Source organism: Bombina bombina, chromosome 4 (assembly GCF_027579735.1).
Source record: "Bombina bombina isolate aBomBom1 chromosome 4, aBomBom1.pri, whole genome shotgun sequence".
Classification (NCBI taxonomy): Eukaryota; Metazoa; Chordata; class Amphibia; order Anura; family Bombinatoridae; genus Bombina; species Bombina bombina.
The window spans coordinates 1,071,729,181-1,071,750,485 of NC_069502.1; the positions used below are offsets into that span (position 1 = coordinate 1,071,729,181).

General features: G+C 38.2%; 1 protein-coding gene across 1 annotated transcript in view; it reads left to right on the forward strand.

Annotated features, from left to right (window-relative positions):
• Positions 1–18,840, forward strand: part of STON1 (stonin 1) — a 294,546-nt gene extending 275,706 nt beyond the window's left edge. Inside the window, exon 4 of the mRNA XM_053712221.1 lies at positions 18,456–18,840. Within this exon, the coding sequence (XP_053568196.1) occupies positions 18,456–18,530 (75 nt within the window). The 3' untranslated portion in view covers positions 18,531–18,840. The remainder of the gene's footprint in view (positions 1–18,455) is intronic.
• The last annotated feature ends 2,465 nt before the right edge of the window (positions 18,841–21,305 follow it).

A 21,305-nucleotide genomic window follows, 5' to 3' on the forward strand; every position in this document is an offset into this window, starting at 1 on the left:
TCTCCCTGTTCCAAAAATGCAGGCCATATAGACCTCCCCCGATAGGGGGAGTAACAGGTAGTAGTAAACTGCTAAGAATAGTACTACTTAACACACCACGGGTCCCAGACCGCATGTCTTATTGTTATACTCTGTCAGGGAAATTATATATCTTTCAAATCTATCTATTTATCTATCAAATCTATCTAACTATCAATCATATCTATCAAATGTATATTGCATCTATTGATCAATGTAATTCGTATCTATAAGATGTATATTGCATCTTTTGATCTATGTAATTCGTATCTATCAAATGAATATTGCATCTATTGATCTATATAATTCATATCTATCAAATGAATATTGCATCTATTGATCTATGTAATTCGTATCTATCAAATGTATATTGCATCTATTGATCTATGTAATTTGTATCAATCATATGTATATTGCATCTATTGAGCTATGTAATCTATGTATCTATCTATCAAATCTATCTATCTCGTGGTTGTGCAAATGGACTGTTTGCGGTTGTTTGCGGTGCGTTACACTTGGAGTTTGGTCTGTCACTGTGAAGCGGGCGTAACCCTTACACTACCTGATCGATACAACATCATAACTGATGTTTTAAAGCATGTTAATAAATTCTTTGTTTATTCCAAACAATTTAGGAATGTTAGGTGATTTAGACCCTTTATGGGTTAAAAGCAGACTCTGCATCAACTATGTAATTTTTTATGGGAGTTTTGCCATGGATCCCCCTCCAGCATACCACAGTCCAGGTGTTAGTGCCCTTGAAACAACTTTCCATCACTATTGTGGCCAGAAAGAGTCCTTGTGGGTTTTAAAGTTTGCCTGCCTATTGAAGTCAATGGCCGAAATTTTTAAGTTCGCGACATCACTATCTGTTACAAGTAGTTCACAGAGTTACTCACTGGAGTTAGAAACTGGAGGTGAAAACTGCAGTCTCACTAACAGGTAAACATAATAGCTATCTTCTACACAATGCTCTCTATGTCTTTTCTGCTCACTCTGTCTGCCCTTCTCCTAAAAATCACTGCATGTCCCTATAACAATAACCCCCAAACTATCTATACCTCACCCTCCCTTCTCTCATCCCCTATACTGTTCTCTTACGAACTACTCTGTTTCCTTAGAAACACTTCCTCCTCTAACTCTTCTGTGTCTAGTCATACGTGCTCCTACAAGTCTCACTCTCACCTTCTGTCACTCTCACTGCTACTACTGCTTGATGCTGGTGATGTCTCTCCTAACCCTGGACCTGCAGCAATCGCCACACTTTTACACTCTCGCTCTATCTCCCACTGCAAAAACTCTAGGTCACGCAATACCAACAATCTCATCTCCATTAACCCACAGCGCTTATCCCCTATCTTTTCTTGTGCCCTCTGGAATGCTCGCTCTGTCTGTAACAAACTTACAACTGTTAACGACATGTTTGTTTCCAACGCTTTCAACCTTTTAGCAATTACTGAAACCCGGCTATCTTCCTCTGACACTGCTTCCTTTGCTGCTCTCACACATGGTGGTTTCCAATTTAGCCACACACCTAGGCCAGGTGAGAGACATGGTGGCAGTGTTGGCATCTTACTCTCCCCTCCTGCTCCTATCAGTACCTATCCCCATTTCCATCTCTCTCCTTTTCTTCCTTTGAAGTCCACTGCATTCCCCTGTTCTCCCCCCTCTCTGTCAGAGTGGCAGTTATCTATCGCCCCCTGGACCAACCTCCCAATTCCTTGACAACTTTGCTGCCTGGCTTCCTTACTTCTCTCTACAAATACACCTGCTCTAATCCTAGGGGACTTCAACATCCCAATTGACAACTCATCTGCCCCTGCTGCCTCTAAACTTCTCTCACTCACTAACTCTTTCAGCCTCTCACAATCCACCCTATTCCCTACCCACTATGATGGACACTCTATTGATCTGGTATTCTCCTATCTCTGCTCTCTCTCTGATGTTACCTGTCGACCATTTCCCATCTCAGACCACTATCTGCTCACCTTTAATATACAGACTAAACCTACTTCCCCCCCTCGCCCCCGAACCTGTAGAAATCTGCACACTGTAGACCCACCCCAACTCTCCAACCTTATTCAAATGCGCCTTCCCCACACTTCTATTATATCCTGCCCTGAACTTGCTATAACCCACTATAACAATACCCTCTCCTCTGCACTTGACACTCTCGCTCCTCCCCAATTTCGCAAAGCCCCACGTCGTCAGCTCCAGCCCTGGCGCTCCCAGCAAACATGCCACCTGCAAAAATGCTCCCGCACTGCTGAACGTGCTTGGAGAAAATCCCGCTCTGAACCTGATTCATGCACTATAAGTTAATTCTTCACTCTTACACCTCTGCCCTTCACCTAGCTAAGCAAACCTACTTCTCTTATCTTATATCCACTCACTCCTCAAACCCTAAAAGACTCTTCTTCATTTTCAGATCTCTCCTCTACCCACCTGCACCTCCCCCCTCATGTGCATTCAGTGCTCAAGACCTGGCTGACTACCTTTTCAATAAAACACTTACCATCCGAAGAAAAATACCAACACAAGCCTGCAATCTCCCAACTTCGCTCCTAGTCACCCCCTCTGCCGCTCTCTGCACCCTCCTCCCAACCACTGAGAGTGAAGTGTCTTCCTCACCCCTCACTACCTGCCCACTCGACCCTATTCCTTCACATCTAATACCTTCTCTGTCTCCCACCCTCACTCCGGCTCTTACTTATATATTCAACCTATCCCTTTCTATCGGCTCATTCCCTGCCTCCTTCAAACATGCAAAGGTCACCCCCATCCTCAAAGCTAGCTTAAAAAATCCTTGAAAAACTAGCTTTTGATCGCTTAACCCACTTCCTGTCCTCCAACTAATTGCTCGACCCGCTGCTTTCTGGCTTCCGTCCACAACACTCAACTGAGACTGCCCTAACCATGGTTACTAGTGACCTCCTTTCTGCTAAAAACAATGGATACTACTCTGTACTCATATTACTTGACCTCTCTGCTGTCTTTGACACTGTTGACCATCCCCTTTTCCTACAGACTCTCAGCTCTCTTGGGCTCTGTGACACTGCCCTCTCCTGGATTCACTCTTATCTCTCTAACAGATCCTTCTCCGTCTCTTTTGCTGGTGACTCCTCCACTCCATTGCCTCTGTCTGTTGGAGTACCTCAAGGCTCTGTCCTGGGTCCTCTACTCTTCTCTATTTACACTTCTTCACTGGGTAAACTTATCAACAGCTATGGCTTCAACTACCACCTCTATGCTGATGATACCCAGATCTACCTTTCCACCCCTGCACTCTCTCCTTCTGTCAATTCTCACATCAGCGACTGCTTATCTGGCATTTCCTCCTGGATGGCCTCTCACCACCTAAAAATAAACATCTCCAAAATCAAACTACTTCTAATCCCCCCTCTAACTCTACTCCATTTTCTAATTTTTCCATCACTGTTGGCGGCACCACTATCTCCCCATCACCCCAAGTCCGCTGCCTCGGATTCACACTTGACTCAAATCTGTCCTTCATTCCCCACATCCAATTGCTCTCTTCATCCTGCCGCAACCACCTACACAATATCTCCAAAATTCGTCCGTTTCTGAGTGCTAAATCTACTTAACAGCTAATCCACTCCCTGGTAATTTCCCGACTTGACTACTGTAATAATTTACTATCTGGCCTCCCTCTCTCCTTGCTCTCTCCCCTTCAATCCATCCTAAATGCATCTGCAAGGCTAATCCACCTCTCTCAACGCCTTTTTTTCTGCTGCACCTCTCTGTGAGTCCCTTCACTGGCTCCCCATTCACAGCAGAATTAAATTCAAAATTCTCACCCTGACCTACAAAGCCCTCACCAACGTTGCCCCACCCTACCTGTCCTCACTCATCAACAAATATACCCCAGCCCGCCCCCTAAGATCCAACAATGACCTGCTTCTTGCGTCCTCTACCATCACCTCCTCTCATGCTAGACTACAGGACTTCTCTTGCACTTCCTCGAGCTGTCTCCTCCTTTAAACGTTCCCTAAAGACCTTTTTCTTCAGGTAAGCTTATCCCCCAACTCATTAACAAACTAACTTCACTTACCCAACAAGTTACCCTCATCTATCTCCTCACTAATATCATTCTCACCTTTGCAGTCCCCACTTCCTGTTTCCCATCCTCCCACCCATCTAGATTGTAAGTTCCCACAGGAACAGAGCCCTCAATTCCCCCTGTATTTGTCTGTAAAATTTTGTCTCTAATTCTATTGCTTCTCCGTTGTACTTTTATCCTTGTACCCATGGGCAGCGCTGCAGAATCTGTTGGCGCTTTATAAATAAAGAATAATAATAATAATAAAAGCTGCCAAGTTAAGGAAATTGGCATAGAAGTCCAGCAAGAATGATTTCTTATACATAGTCTCTATAGCATGAGGCTACAGCATAAAGGCTACAGTAGAAATAATCTGGAACCTTCAGAGGGTATTAATGGTCACAGAAACATCAAGGGTCACGTGTTAGTGTTGATTTTCCTCCATTGGCGATTATTTCTGTGGTATACGGTCTTAGGGGTGCCTGACACAGAAAATAGTAAAGCGTCCTTTTCTTTTTAGGACTTTTTCCGCCGCAAACGCTCACCCCCTCCAACATCAGACTGATCGCAAACTATGGATGCCCTGAAGGGCTAGCAATAGAGCAACGCATTTTGGCAGATGGCCTTTCTCAAGCTCTCTCCTTTCTGTTACCATTAATACCCTCTGAAGCAGTGACGTGCGGTGAGGTCAGAGGCTGGTGAGGCACTAGATATGATACCCTGTAGAAACACATTGTGGTATTCTGAGCTTCGTATTTAAGTAAACAAGTATTTGCACATTGATTATAAAGGTTAGCTCTAAAATTAGAGCTTGTTGCTCTTTTTTGTAGTAATCAGAAAACAACTTCTATGTAGCCTGATTAAACAATATGAGACATTTAATATATGATGAATTTGTATATTAACTACTGACTTAAGTGTTAATAAATATAAGGAATATTTAATATAATATATATCTTATGTTCAAGATATATATATATATAACCGGAGGCCACAGATGAAAAAGAAATACTGACAAGCTCAGAATCTGAATTGGTAGAAACAAATGATTCTTCTTACTTCACGCAATCACACACAGCCTAAAATATTTACAAGTTCAGACATTCCACAGACATACAATGTTTGTTCATATTGGATGTTGCAGGTAATAGGAGATGCCCAATAATTCAGTATGGTAACAAAAACAAGCAGGTAAGAAGTTTAAAGGCTTTAGCATTGTTCGTATACGTTACCACCTTGAGGACCGTGATATTTCTGTTACCGCATTGGAAGATCCGTGTTTGGAGAGGCAGCGTGTGTGAATGCGGCTTACTTCCGGGTAGCGGTGAAAAAGTAGATCCGGCCGTTGAATGATCCAAAGTCGGTAATGACAAAGTAACGATTTGAGCATAAGAGATTCAAGACGCAGCTAGAGTAAACAAAGTAAACCACCTTGCACAGGATACAAGCAATAGGAGACCTGAGATAAGGAAAGCTACACCAGAGTAGCTAAGACTTCAATAATCAGGCCGTAAATGAGTGTTACAGGTAGTCCTTATATAGGGTGGAGACCAAATAGGAGGGGTTATAGTTAAAGGTATACCACATCTCCCCCCCTTCAAGGAAGCACCCCAGGGGTTTCCAAACTAGGTTTCTCAGGATAGCGGCGATGAAAATTTCGTAGAAGACGGGGAGTGCGAAGATCAGAATGAAGCTGCCAAGAGTTATCCTCCGAACCATAACCTTTCCATTTTACAAGATACTCTAACCTCTTCCTATGGATCCTAGAATCCAATACAGCTTCAACTTCATACTCCTCTCGATCATCAACGAGTATTGGAGGTGGTCGAGACAAGGAGAGAGACTGAGGTGGAGGAAGATATGGCTTTAACAGAGAGACATGAAAAGAGGGGTGAATCTTAAAATCCTGGGGAAGCTCTAATCTCACAGCATTGAGGTTGATTATTTTAGAAATCTTAAAAGGACCCAAATATTGATTTGCTAACTTTTTGCTAGGAACTGACAGTTTGAGATTCTTTGTCGAGAGTAGTACCAAATCTCCAATCTGATAAGCCGGGCTAGCAGTGTGATGGGTATCATATAACCTTTTTTGATAATCTTTAGCTTCCGAAAGATGTTTTTTCAGGATGTTAAGTCTTTCTTGAAGGGTAGTTGCGAAATCCAATGCTGAGGGAGAGTTCACTTGTTGAGAGGACAATGAAATAGTAGTAGGATGATATCCATAAGTAACGAAGAATGGGGATAGTTTAGTAGATGTAGAAGTAGTATTGTTATAACAGAATTCAGCCAAAGGTAAATAGGATGACCAGTCATCCTGCAGATGAGATATATAACAACGAAGATATTGCTCAAGGGTTTGGTTGAGTCGTTCTGTAAGGCCATTTGTCTGAGGGTGAAAAGCAGTCGAGTATCTAGAATCAATTTTGATTAACTTACATAGGGATCTCCAAAAATTAGAGGTAAACTGTGTACCACGATCAGTTATTATAACTTTGGGCAGTCCATGTAAGCGAACTATGTTGTCTAGGAAAACGTGAGCTGTAGTGAAAGCTGTAGGGAGACCTTTTAGGGGAATGTAATGAGCCAGTCTTGTTAAATGATCAATGACAACTAAAATAGTATTATAATGGTGGGATTCAGGTAACTCGACAATAAAGTCCATTGATATGGTACTCCAGGGTTTGTCAGGAATAGGCAGAGGAGATAAAAGACCTGATGGTCTTTTGTGTGTTAACTTGTTTCTGGCACAGGTATCACAATGTTTTACATAGTTTGTAATATAGGTATCCATGAGTGGCCACCAATAATTTCTCCTGGTTAGGTCTATAGTTTTAGAAATACCTGGATGGCCTGCTAGTGTCCCGTCATGGGTTTGTTTAAGAATAGAAGATCTAATTTGTTTGGGGATATATAGTTTAGAATTATGATAGAAAAGACCCGTCTTGGAATCTTTTTGACAGTCTATTCCATGTGGTGGTTCATGTTTTAATTCTTTTAAGATCTCCTCTTCTAAAGGTGTTAATAAACCTATAATTTTTTCTTTTGGAATGATTTGGTAAATTTGATTATGAGTGTCTTGTTCATGTAATCTAGAGAGGGCATCGGCTTTGGTATTTAAATGTCCTGGTCTGTAGGTTAAGAGAAAATCGAAACGATCAAAAAATATAGACCATCTTGCTTGTCTTGCAGACAAGGTCTTACTTGTTTTTAGAAATTCAAGATTTTTATGGTCAGTATAAATCTTAAAAGGTAGCTTAGAACCTTCTAATAAATGTCTCCAATGATCTAGAGCACGTTTTATAGCTAGAAGTTCTTTATCTCCTATGCTATAGTTTTTCTCAGCACTAGTTAACATTTTTGAATAGAAAGCAATAGGATGAATCTCAGTCTTGTTCTTATCTTGTTGTGATAAAACTGCACCGATACCTGAGTCGGATGCATCTACTTCAAGGATAAATTCTGAATCAAAATCTGGCATAACTAGAATGGGAGCTGTAGTAAAATTTTCTTTCAATTTATTAAAGGCAAGACTAGCGGATTCGGTCCACTTAAATCTTTGTTTTTCACTAGTGAGTGTTGTTAATGGTTTAACGATTGAAGAGAAATTTTTTATAAACTTCCTATAAAAATTCGCAAAACCAATGAATCGTTGTACAGATTTTGTGGAAGTAGGAGTAGGCCAATTTAGAATTGCTGATACCTTCTCCGGATCCATTTGAATTTTGTTGGGACTGATGATGTAACCCAAGAATTTTATTTCTGTGACATGAAAGGAACATTTTTCCAGTTTAGCATATAGTTTGTGTTCTTTTAAACGAGTTAATACCCAGCGTACATGTTTTTCATGCTCTTGAGGTGTTCTAGAATAAATTAATATGTCGTCAAGGTATATTATGACACAAACGTCTATCAGATCACGAAAGATCTCATTTATAAAAAACTGAAAAGTTGCCGGAGCATTACTCAGACCAAAAGGCATTACATTATATTGGAAAAGGCCATATCTGGTCCTAAATGCCGTTTTCCATTCGTGACCTTCTTTAATTCTAATCAAATTATAAGCTCCCTTTAAATCTAATTTGGTGTAAATAGTTGCACCAGTTAGACGTTCCAAAAGTTCAGGTATTAAAGGTAACGGGTATCTGTTTTTTATTGTGATGTTATTTAATGCTCTATAATCAATAATAGGTCTTATGGTACCATCCTTGTTTCTTACTAAAAACATACCTGCAGCTGCAGGGGATGTGGAGTGTGAAATAAATCCCTTACGTAAATTTTCGTCTAAGTAGTTTCTTATATACTGGAGTTCCTCTTGAGAGAGGGGATAGATCTTACCATGAGGGATTTTGGAACCAGGTATTATATCGATAGGACAGTCAAACTCCCTATGAGGTGGAAGGTTTTCTGCCTCTTTTAAATTAAATACATCTGCCAAATCCTGATAACACGAGGGTAAACCAATATCAAGTGACGCTATGGTTTGATGTGGATAACAAGTTTGGGAACAAAAAGCAGAATCTAATGTTACCTTATTTGAAACCCAATTTATGTGAGGGTTGTGTTTCTTCAACCAAGGATAGCCTAGGATGAGAGTATGCTGATGTATGGTTATGAGATCAAAAGATAAATATTCAGTGTGTCCCTGCAATGATGTTACAAGCAGGGGAATAGTATGATGTGTAATAGGTCCTTGTTCTATTAATGAACCATCTATCAGCTTAATAGATACAGGATTTTGTTTACAAATAGTAGGTATTCGATTTTTATTTACATAAGTGGAATCAATGTAATTTCCGGATGCTCCTGAATCAATTAATGCTTTGGTTTGGATATTTTTCTGGTCCCACTGTAAAGAAATAGACAAAGTCATGTGTGTATCATTAGCTATGCTGTAAATAAAGTCACTGGTTTTTTCCTTACCATTCTTTTGTTTTTTCAACAAAGGACAAGTAGATACTACATGTTCTTTTTGAGCACAATATAAACAGAGATTTTCCAACCTCCTTCTAATTTTTTCCTCTGGTGGCAGAGGTCCTCTAAGTACACCAATCTCCATAGGGGTAGCACTGCCATGAGCTTTGTCATGACTTGTTGTGACTTGGTAAGGTCTTCTATATGAGGTATCATTAGAGGCCTTTTCTGCCCTCCTTTCTCTCAAACGACGATCTAAAGATGTACTTAATTTAATAAGACCATCAAGGGTATCTGGGATCTCAAGACGTGAAAGTTCATCTTTGAGTGTTTCAGATAAACCTAAACGATATTGATTTTTCAAACTGATTTCATTCCACTGAGAGTCCTCTGCCCACATCTGAAACTCAGTGGTATAATCCTCCACATTTCTCTTACCTTGTTTTAAAGACCTCAATCTCATTTCAGCATTTATTTGAGAATTTGAGTCTTGATATAGACTAGTTAAAGCAGAAAAAAAATCTTGTAATGAATCCAGGATATTGTTATTGTTTTCAAAAAACCTATTAGCCCAAGTCCTGGGTTCACCTTGTAGGAAAGATATTGTGGTACAAACTTTAATCCGCTCAGTATGATAAGTCTTAGGTCTAAGAGAAAATAATAAATTACAGGCATTCTTAAATTCCCTGAACTCAGAACGTTTCCCTGAAAAAGGTTGTGGATAATTAATATGAGGTTCAGGTGGGTCATGAGGCTTTTGTGTAACATAATCCTTAACTATAGTTTTCAGTGCAGCATTTTCAGTCTGCACTTCAGTCACAGCTCTTGCTAAATAATCAAGTTTAAGGTAAACATTATTAAACTCCTTTTTTATTTCATTAGGATCCATAATGTTTAATTAATTCAAAATTCGTTTTTTTGGGCCTGATTATTATGTGGTATTCTGAGCTTCGTATTTAAGTAAACAAGTATTTGCACATTGATTATAAAGGTTAGCTCTAAAATTAGAGCTTGTTGCTCTTTTTTGTAGTAATCAGAAAACAACTTCTATGTAGCCTGATTAAACAATATGAGACATTTAATATATGATGAATTTGTATATTAACTACTGACTTAAGTGTTAATAAATATAAGGAATATTTAATATAATATATATCTTATGTTCAAGATATATATATATATAACCGGAGGCCACAGATGAAAAAGAAATACTGACAAGCTCAGAATCTGAATTGGTAGAAACAAATGATTCTTCTTACTTCACGCAATCACACACAGCCTAAAATATTTACAAGTTCAGACATTCCACAGACATACAATGTTTGTTCATATTGGATGTTGCAGGTAATAGGAGATGCCCAATAATTCAGTATGGTAACAAAAACAAGCAGGTAAGAAGTTTAAAGGCTTTAGCATTGTTCGTATACGTTACCACCTTGAGGACCGTGATATTTCTGTTACCGCATTGGAAGATCCGTGTTTGGAGAGGCAGCGTGTGTGAATGCGGCTTACTTCCGGGTAGCGGTGAAAAAGTAGATCCGGCCGTTGAATGATCCAAAGTCGGTAATGACAAAGTAACGATTTGAGCATAAGAGATTCAAGACGCAGCTAGAGTAAACAAAGTAAACCACCTTGCACAGGATACAAGCAATAGGAGACCTGAGATAAGGAAAGCTACACCAGAGTAGCTAAGACTTCAATAATCAGGCCGTAAATGAGTGTTACAGGTAGTCCTTATATAGGGTGGAGACCAAATAGGAGGGGTTATAGTTAAAGGTATACCACACACATATACAGAGGGCCGTAAGTACCTGCAACAGGGCAGGTTTTAATTATCGCTGAACCAGTGTATAGATTAAATAATAAGCTGATGGGTGAGAGCATGTTAGTAACCATGGTGTTACTGATCAGCTGATTATTTCACCTTTGCACTGGTTCAGCTATAATGAAAACCTGACCTGTTGGGGGTACTTGAGGACCACAGTTAAGATACATTGCACTAAAGCATCAGCTCATCTGCAATATGTTGATTACCTGGAGAATAAAGCAGGTTGTAATAGTGTGACTCTGTCCCACCCCATTGATCTGCCCCAGATGCAAAACACTCAAGTCAAAATTACACTTGTATGATTCAATTAGAGCAGTAATGTTAAACAACTTTCCAATTTATTTCCATTAACAAATGGTGCACAGTCTTTTTATATTTACACTTTTTGACTCAACAGCTCCTACTGAGCATGTGCAAGAATTCACAGAATATGAGTATATGCATTTGTGATTGGCTGAATATTTTTTTTTTATTATTGTTTTAATAGTGTCTCACAGGTTGTTCACATTTCCTGTCATAACATTCCTTGATACCCCTAAGCAGGTGCTGTAACACACCAGTGTGTCCAGACAAGCTGGTTGAGATTACCTGTTGATACTTATCATGGCACTGGTAGTAATTTAGGAAATGTGATGTGACTGTCACAGAATCAATATACAACAAGCCCTGTTGCGACATACTCTAAAGCTATTAAAAAACAACAAGACAGCAGTATTATCCCACATAAATGTACACAAATAAGTCTCACACCCAAATAAGGAATATGATATTTTAATTTATGCAATGAGTTGTCAGTATTCCCACTGCTGTCTTCTAAATACATTAGCTGATAAATTCACACTCATATTAATAAGAAAAAAAAAACAGTTCTGTGAATTTTAATTCAATTTCTGACTACTAATAATTTAAAATTCATCTACATATATTTATTTACAGGCATGAATATCTGGTTCCTAAAAAGGCTTTTGTATATCTTTGCTTGCTCCTAGATTTGTCACAAATTTGTTAATCCTTGCATAAGATAAGCAATATTAGGTTTTTATGACTTACTTAATAATACATTTACAGCTTTCAGTACTATCTACCGTTCCTTTTTTTATTTTGCAGCATGTTTGAATTACAAGTAGAACAGTACACCAACCGTTTCAAAAGTGCTGTGTGGTGTAATACTGTTCTAATTCAAACATGCTACAAAATAAAAAAAAAAGGAATGGTAGATAGTACTGAAAGCTAAATGTATTATTAAGTAAGTCATAAAAACCTAATATTCCTTATCTCATGCAATTTATGCAAGGATTAACAATTAAACAAATTTGTGTGCCACTTTACTTGAAATAAAAACAGAAAATTGCGGCAAACTCAGCACCGGCGCCGCAGTAAAACTGCACTTAAACAAAATGATCATTGATTACAGTTCTATAATACAGGTTTAATGTTTTATGGAGTGATTGCTAACTAATTACCCCATACCTATATCTAATGGTGAAGGCCTCGCACTCAGCAGTCTGCCTGCAACAGGGATGTCAACACAAAACACACAGTGACTGACAGGACGACACACACAGTCACTCACTAGTGTAGTCACTACTCCTCGTCACTACAGGCAGTGACACACATGGGACTCATAGGCACTATGCAGCAGCTCCCTCCTGCTGACTGAGAAGCGCCTCTATTGGAGCCTGGTATGGGCCCGGTGAGACACCACTGGGTGGCGCTATCTCATAGTGAACTAAGAACAGTATTCCGCATCCATGTTGCGCAATCAATTGAGGGCAGCAGAACAGCTCACTGCTTCTTAATTGCGCAACATGGATGATGATTTTTTAAAAATTTATTATTGTTGGGATCACATCTGGTGGTGCCGGTGGGGGGGGGGGGTTACCTGGGGGGGCGTAGTAAAAAAAATAAAACTGAAAAAAGGCTGCCTCCCCTGCCTCCTACTGCACGTCACTGCTCTGAAGGTTCCAGATTATTTCTGCTGTAGCCTCATGCTATAGAGACACATACCATTTGTTCTTAAAAAGACTGTGCTAAAGAAGAAATCATTCTTGCTGGACGTCTATGCCGAATTCCTTAACTTGGCAGCTTTCCGTTTGTGTGTTTGTGTGTTTGGTTGCAATTTAAATTTTTTACCTGTTTTAATTGTTTTGATGTGATGCAACTTTTATGATAGCTCTGTTTGTTTTTATACTATCAATTATATATTGATCATTACATTAGTATAATTAAATTAGTATTTTTAACTATTGTATCTCCAATGCTTAACACCCATATATTTGTTTTAAAAAAGCATTCATACATTTTGTCCAATATAGTTTTTTGCTCTTTTTGAGCTTATTATCTATTTCTTATATCGATTTATACTTATATTGACTCATTTATTTATTTTTACAGCTACTACACTAATCTAGCTTTCGAGTGCATAGATTGTGTGTTTGTATACACATACTTACAGTCTAACACTTTTTTGAAAGGCACAAACAGGCAACACAACAGTGGAGCTATAACCTTGTCTCTCAAATATTTCAATTCTATTCTCAGTGCAAAAAGGAAACTGAAAATATATTATATCTTTAGAATAGTGGTCTACATCAGTGAATATAACAAGAGGAGTGGCAATGAGGAGCATGGGCAAAAATAAATGAATACCTAACATGCTGTGGATAAGAAAATATGTGGAAATGTTTCCTATTCCAGAGAAATCTCCTGAGGTTTAGGTACACTAAAAAAGGATGCTGTATTTACCTTGTTTCTGATCATCGGCAGTTGTAAATTTGCTAATAATTTCAACTCTCAAAATCCCACATCATCAAAATCCCACATCATCAAAATCCCACATCATCTACTGTTTTACACACAGTTTACAGGTACTTAGTGCGAATAGGGGACAGTCTACACCAGAATTTTTATTGTTTTAAAAGATAGATAATCTCTTTTTTACCCATTCTCTTGTTTTGCATAACCAACACAATTATATTCATTCCAAAAAACAAAACATCCTTAGAGCAGGATGAAAGCAAGAGAAATGCCTCCAAGCACAAAACATTGTATACAAGAAATAGTAAGAATCAATGATAAAATGTAACCTTTATTATTGCAAATAAAATGACAGCAAAAAATGGCAACAGATACACTGTTTGCTGCCCGACAGAAATGTTAAAAACACTACAATACTGGTACTAGTTGTAAAGCTTTTATTGATAAAGTCTATAGTCAACATGGGTGATCAAGGGATATCAAAGTGAACAAAGCTCAATGTAGGTTTGATATGAAACTTAATCTAGATTGCAACCTTAGGCCTAGATTTAGAGTTTGGCGGTAGCCGTGAAAACCAGCGTTAGAGGCTCCTAACGCTGGTTTTAGGCTACCGCCGGTATTTGGAGTCACTGAAAAAAGGGTCTAACGCTCACTTACGTCAAAATTGGCTGATCGGAACAGCCAATAGAATGCGAGCTCAATCTGATTGGCTGATTGGATCAGCCAATCGGATTGAACTTGATTCTGATTGGCTGATTCCATCAGCCAATCAGAATATTCCTACCTTAATTCCGATTGGCTGATAGAATCCTATCAGCCAATCGGAATTCGAGGGACGCCATCTTGGATGACGTCCCTTAAAGGAACCGTCATTCGTCGGGAGACGCAGAAAGAAGAGGATGGATCCGCGTCGGCTGCTTCAACATGGACCCGCTCCGCACCGGATGGAAGAAGATCGAAGATGCCGCTTGGATGAAGATGTTTGCCGGTCCGGATGTCCTCTTCTTGCCGGATAGGAGGAAGACTTTGGAGCCTCTTCTGGACCTCTTCAGCACCGGATGCCAGGACGGATCGGTGATACCTGGATGGTGAAGACAAGGTAGGAAGATCTTCAGGGGCTTAGTGTTAGGTTTATTTAAGGGGGGTTTGGGTTAGATTAGGGGTATGTGGGTGGTGGGTTGTAATGTTGGGGGGGGGGTATTGTATGTTTTTTTTTACAGGCAAAAGAGCTGATTTTCTTGGGGCATGCCCCGCAAAGGTCCCTGTTCAGGGCTGGTAAGGTAAAAGAGCTTTTAACTCTATTAATTTAGAATAGGGTAGGGCATTTTTTATTTTGGGGGTCTTTGTTATTTTATTAGGGGGCTTAGAGTAGGTGTAATTAGTTTAAAATTGTTGTAATATTTTTCTTATGTTTGTAAATATTTTTTTATTTTTTGTAACTTAGTTCTTTTTTATTTTTTGTACTTTAGTTAGTTTATGTAATTGTAGTTATTTGTAGGAATTGTATTTAATTTAGTTATTGATAGTGTAGTGTTAGGTTTTATTGTAGGTAATTGTAGGTATTTTATTTAATTAATTTATTGATAGGGTAGTGTTAGGTTTTATTGTAGGTAATTGTAGGTATTTTATTTAATTCATTTATTGATAGGGTAGTGTTAGGTTTAATTATAACTTAGGTTAGGATTTATTTTACAGGTTATTTTGTTATTATTTTAACTAGGTAACTATTAAATAGTTCTTAACTATTTAATAGCTATTGTACCTGGTTAAAATAATTACAAAGTTGCCTGTAAAATAAATATTAATCCTAAAATAGCTACAATGTAATTATAATTTATATTGTAGCTATATTAGGATGTATTTTACAGGTAAGTATTTAGCTTTAAATAGGAATAATTTATTTAATAAGAGTTAATTAATTTCGTTAGATTTAAATTATATTTAAGTTAGGGGGGTGTTAGTGTTAGGGTTAGACTTAGCTTTAGGGGTTAATCCATTTATTATAGTAGCGGTGAGCTCCGGTCGTCAGATTAGGGGTTAATAATTGAAGTTAGGTGTCGGCGATGTTAGGGAGGGCAGATTAGGGGTTAATACTATTTATGATAGGGTTAGTGATGCGGATTAGGGGTTAATAACTTTATTATAGTAGCGCTCAGGTCTGCTCGGCAGATTAGGGGTTAATAAGTGTAGGCAGGTGTCGGCGACGTTGAGGGGGGCAGATTAGGGGTTAATAAATATAATATAGGGGTCGGCGGTGTTAGGGGCAGCAGATTAGCGGTACATAGGGATAATGTAAGTAGCGGCGGTTTACGGAGCGGCAGATTAGGGGTTAATAATATAATGCAGGGGTCAGCGATAGCGGGGGGCGGCAGATTAGGGGTTAATAAGTGTAAGGGTAGGGGTGTTTAGACTCGGGGTACATGTTAGAGTGTTAGGTGCAGACGTAGGAAGTGTTTCCCCATAGGAAACAATGGGGCTGCGTTAGGAGCTGAACGCGGCTTTTTTGCAGGTGTTAGGTTTTTTTTTCAGCTCAAACAGCCCCATTGTTTCCTATGGGAGAATCGTGCACGAGCACGTTTTTGAGGCTGGCCGCATCCGTAAGCAACTCTGGTATCGAGAGTTGCATTTGCGGTAAAAATGCTCTACGCTCCTTTTTTGGAGCCTAACGCAGCATTTTTTTGGACTCTCGATACCAGAGTTAATTTTATGGTGCGGCCAGAAAAAAGCCTGCGTAGCGTTAACAACCCATCTACCGCCAAACTCCAAATCTAGGCCATATTATACATGCCTATGCACAACTATATATGGCAGCCTATAAAACATTTTTAGACAAGGCTTCCAAGTAGTAACTTTACACTAATTGAAATTTCAGCTACTTTCTTGTTTGAAAAAACAATTATAATAATACACTTTTTACCTCTGTGATTACCTTGTATCTAAGCCTCTGCAAACTGCCCCCTTATTTAAGTTCTTTTGGCAAACTTGCATTTTAGCCAATCAGTGCTGACTCCTATGTAACTCCACGTGCATGAGCACAATGTTATCTATATGACACACATGAACTAACACCCTCTAGTGGTGAAAAACTGTCAAAATTAATTCACATAAGAGGCAGCCTTCAAGGGCTAAGAAATTAGCATATAAACCTCCTAGGTTTAGCTTTCAACTAAGAATACCAAGAGAACAAAGCAAAATTAGTGATAAACGTAAAATGGAAAGTTGTTTAAACTTACATGCCCTATTTGAATCATGGAAGTTTATTTTGGACTAGACTGTCCCTTTAAGACAATCACAGACATCATTTAAGACATAATCACATTTCAAAAATGCTAGGATTTACAATCACTTTAAATGGGAAACATCAACGCTTTACGGCAGACAATAATTAATTATTGGCAACTATGTAAACAGGGGCTTTAGGGATTGATTTTGCTGGTGATTTTGCCTCCAAAAGATATCTAGATGCATTTCATATGGTCAAATAGAGCTCTTTCATATGTATGACAGCAAATTTATTAGTCAAATGTCTTTTTAGCTTTATATTAAAGGGACAGTATACACTCATTTCCATATAACTGCATGTTATAGACACTACTATAAAGAAGAATATGCACAGATACTGATTTAAAAATACAGTATAAAACCTTTTAAAAACTTACTTAGAAGCTCCCAGTTAACACTGCTGCTGAGATTAGGCTGAGAAAGCAGGAAGAGCAGACCCCCCCTCCCCCCGCCGCATATGAAAAGACAGATTATGCAAACAAGCAAGCAGGAGTCTGAAGACTTGGGTCTACATCTGATACTTAGGGGCTGGGTTAGAAGTTTGAAAATCAGCACAATGTTATTAAAAAAAAAGTAAAACTATACATTGTTACAAAAAACACTACCAGGTGGGCTGTATAAATGGATAATCTACAAAACATTTATGCAATGAAAAATCTAGTGTACAGTGTCCCTTTAAATTTAGTTGTGTCTGTTTCACAGAGCACATGACTGATAGTTTTGTGATATTAACGATACTTGATTTATGTCTGATTTATGAAGATTGAAATAAGAAAACAGTTGTTTGGTATACAAAAAAAGCATACTTGGTAGTTTTTCAAAATACATATTATACTATTGAAAATAACAATAAAAAAATACTATAGAAACAGGTGACTTGTTTGATGCTTATTCTCCCAACTTTCATAACATAATGGGCACCCACACTGTTTTCCATTTGCAAAAATAAGGTGTTTTTTTGTGCTTGGGTGTTGCAGGATAAGAACTCCAGGTTTTTGGTTGGAACAGTGGGAAAACATTTTTCAGAGTTAAATTGCAGCAAAAACAGGCAACATAAATAGTGCAAGTGCAGTTCAATTCACTTTAATGATAACCATGCAGTTTTAAGAGAATTTCTAAATGACTTCCATTATAAAATTGTGCACAGTCTATAATATAAACGCACTTTCTCTGGCACCAGCTACTACTGAGTGTGTGCAAGAGTTTACAGTGTATATATAAACAGTGTATGTATATATGAGTCTGTGATTAGCTGATGGCAGTCACATGATACAAGGGGTCTGCACATTGAAGTAATTGTTTTAATTTTTCAGAGAAAATCTTCTGCTCATTTACATTTCAGAGAAAGTGCTATTGCATTGTCTTTTTATTATGCACGTGTTAATTATGCAATTCTACTGTATGTAATGGTCTTTTAAACATTTCATGCAGAGCTACATTTGAGTTTAATGTCCCTATATATATATATGACACAATTTTAGTGTATTATCCTGCTCTATAGAACAGTACAATTGGCACTAGTGCTAGAAAACTAATCTATTGCACACAATACATAATTATTTGTATGATTGTTAATCTTGTGATTTATTTTCTACACAGGTGGAGATTGAAGTGAAAAGAATTAAAACTGAAGGAGATGATCTTGAGAAGACTGGAGACTGCATAATACAGTAGAAGCAGGAATGAGCTTATTAAACCATACACGCAATGTTCCCTCTAATTTGTTTTGGAGCTGTGCGGACCTGCTACTGCTCTGAGCAAACATATTTTACACGACCTGACAACTGGGAAGAAAGCAGTAGTAGTATAGTGTCTATAGAAAAGTTATAATCATTTCCACATCTATACTACTCATTTTAAATTCAAAGTAAGCGATATTGCATTGTATTTTTATTGTGTATTTGTTAATTATTTAATTATACTCTATATAGTAGTCATTTAAGGGCAACACAATTTTACTGTACACTGTCCCTTTAATGTATATAATAATATTACAGCAAAATCGAGTTAAACACACACAAAAATAAACAAAAAATAGGTATTAAAAGCTTTTCTCTTTCATTATCAAATTTGTTATGTTGCAAATGCCCCAAATGGCATTTGTTAAGCAGCCTTTAATCCCATTATAGAAAAATACTTGTTTAAACTAGTAGTCATCAGGTATTTCAAATGTGTAATTGAGGTCAATTGTTACAGTTAAATATCCTCTCAAATGTTATATTTCACAGCATATTACAACTTGAATTTCTGTTTGACTCATTTTTACAGAATGTAAATTTCAGTAATCTAAATATCTAAAACATTTACATCATATAGCTCAGGATTTAGTCATGTGAATATTGCTGTTACTGGGACTCACAGATATGTGAATGTGTTTGGTTTAAACCATTATATTAAAGAAATTCATTATTTAGAAAGATTTTAATTTTCATTCCTAATTCTAAAATATATGAAGCAACCCAGCTAGGAAAGGACAAAAGATGAGGAGAGTTAGATTAGTCTTGAAGGGATACTCAGGGCAGGTTGAAATGGGGGCAGAAGGATGATGCTGAGATGGGAACCTATAGGGACTTTGGATGTTTTGTGTTGAAAGCTGCAGAACAATTAGTAAGCAGAAGCTTTATTTATACATTGTGAACAAGACATTAGTTACTTTACTGAGTGATGTCTTAATGGAGCTGCCTTTGAGACAGGTTGAAGAGGATTAAATAAGGTTTGAAACAAAAGGAAGTAGAGGGAAAAAGGTTAATCTCTGGAAACCAGGCTGAGGGATAATTCCATTAGGACACATTTATTTAGTGTACATTTCAAGGTAATTAGGGTATTCACAGTTATTAGGGATATGTTATATTGATATATTGGACAATTTCAAATTGCCAGCCCCCCACCATAACAGCGCTAGTAACCTACTTTTTGCAGGCCTCGCATCACATAGCCGCCAGCTCCCTCCTGATCACTTATTCCAACTGCAGACTCTTCAGCAGGTTGCTGCCTTACAGCTGCTAAAAGTACAGTCTACTCCAGAATGTTTATTGTTTAAAAAGATAGATAATCTCTTTATTACCCATTCCCCAGTTTTGCATAGCCAACACTGTTATATTAATACACATATTACCTCTGTGATTACCTTGCATCTAAGCCTCTGAAGACTGCCCCCTCAGTGCTTTTGACAGACATGCAGTTTAGCCAATCAATGCAGACTCCTAAATAACTCCACGGTAGTGAGTACAGTGGTATCTACATGACACACATGAACTAGTACTGTCTAACTGTGAAAAACTTTAAAAATGCTCTGAGCTAAGAGGCAGTTTTCAACAGTTTTAGAAATCAGTTTGAGCCTAGCTATGTTTAGCTTTTCAAAAATATCACCAAGGGAACAAAGCAAATTTGATGATAAACGTAAATTGGAAAGTTGTTTAAAATTGCATGCCATATCGGAATACTGAAACTTTAATTTTGACTAGACTGTCCCTTAACTGCTGTAATCTACCGGTATGCCAATCTGGCCCTGGACAAAAGCAAAGAGTCCTGACCTGTGTCAGCCCTGATTCCTTTACTGATGGTGGTCGAGTCCTCCCCTGACTCATTACAAACTGTATAAGCAGACCGTTCCACACAGCCTGCTAACTGCATTGATCACTGTGGTTTCCTCCTTGGCATTGCTTCAAACAATTGCTTGAAGTAACACAGAGAATGAAATCACTGTGATGAGTGCAGTTAGCAGTCTGTGTGGAACGGTTTGCTTCTACAGTTTGTAACGAGTGGGTAGTTGAAAATAAAGTCGCCAAACTTACCACTGAGTTGCTCCTTCCACCTTCAGTATAAGCCACATGTGCATCCTCATTTGCCTCTTCAAACAGTACTGTTTTTGGTGCGCTGATTCTAAATGTCCCCTGTGATGTGCGGCCTTAATGGGCATGTGCGCGGGGCCTCACAAATTACTGCGCAGGCGCGGAGCCGCGCTCATTAGAGGGAACATTGCATACATGTATAGCTACAATGTAACACATTTTACTAAAATGCCAATCATACTGGGGCTTTATGAACAATGTAAAGGAATATTTAGCTCCAACTGACGCTTACAAATGTAATATTCCAGTGCATTTGGTAAAACATTCAGTGAAGAAGCACTGCTAAAATGAAATGAATTATGTTTATAGCATTGCAAAGAAATAATATATACTTAACTGTATTGCTAATACAGGGTCTGTTTTATCCTTCTGAATATCTGAAAATCTTCATTAGATGTTAACGTTTGAGGCCATTTAAATCCATTGAAAATCATTTAAAGGGACAGTCTACACCAGAATTGTTATTGTTTTAAAAGATAGATAATCCCTTTATTACCCATTCCCCAGTTTTGCATAACTAACACAGTTATATTAATATACTTTTAACCTCTGTGATTATCTTGTATCTAAGCCTCTGCAAACTGCCCCTTTTTTCAGT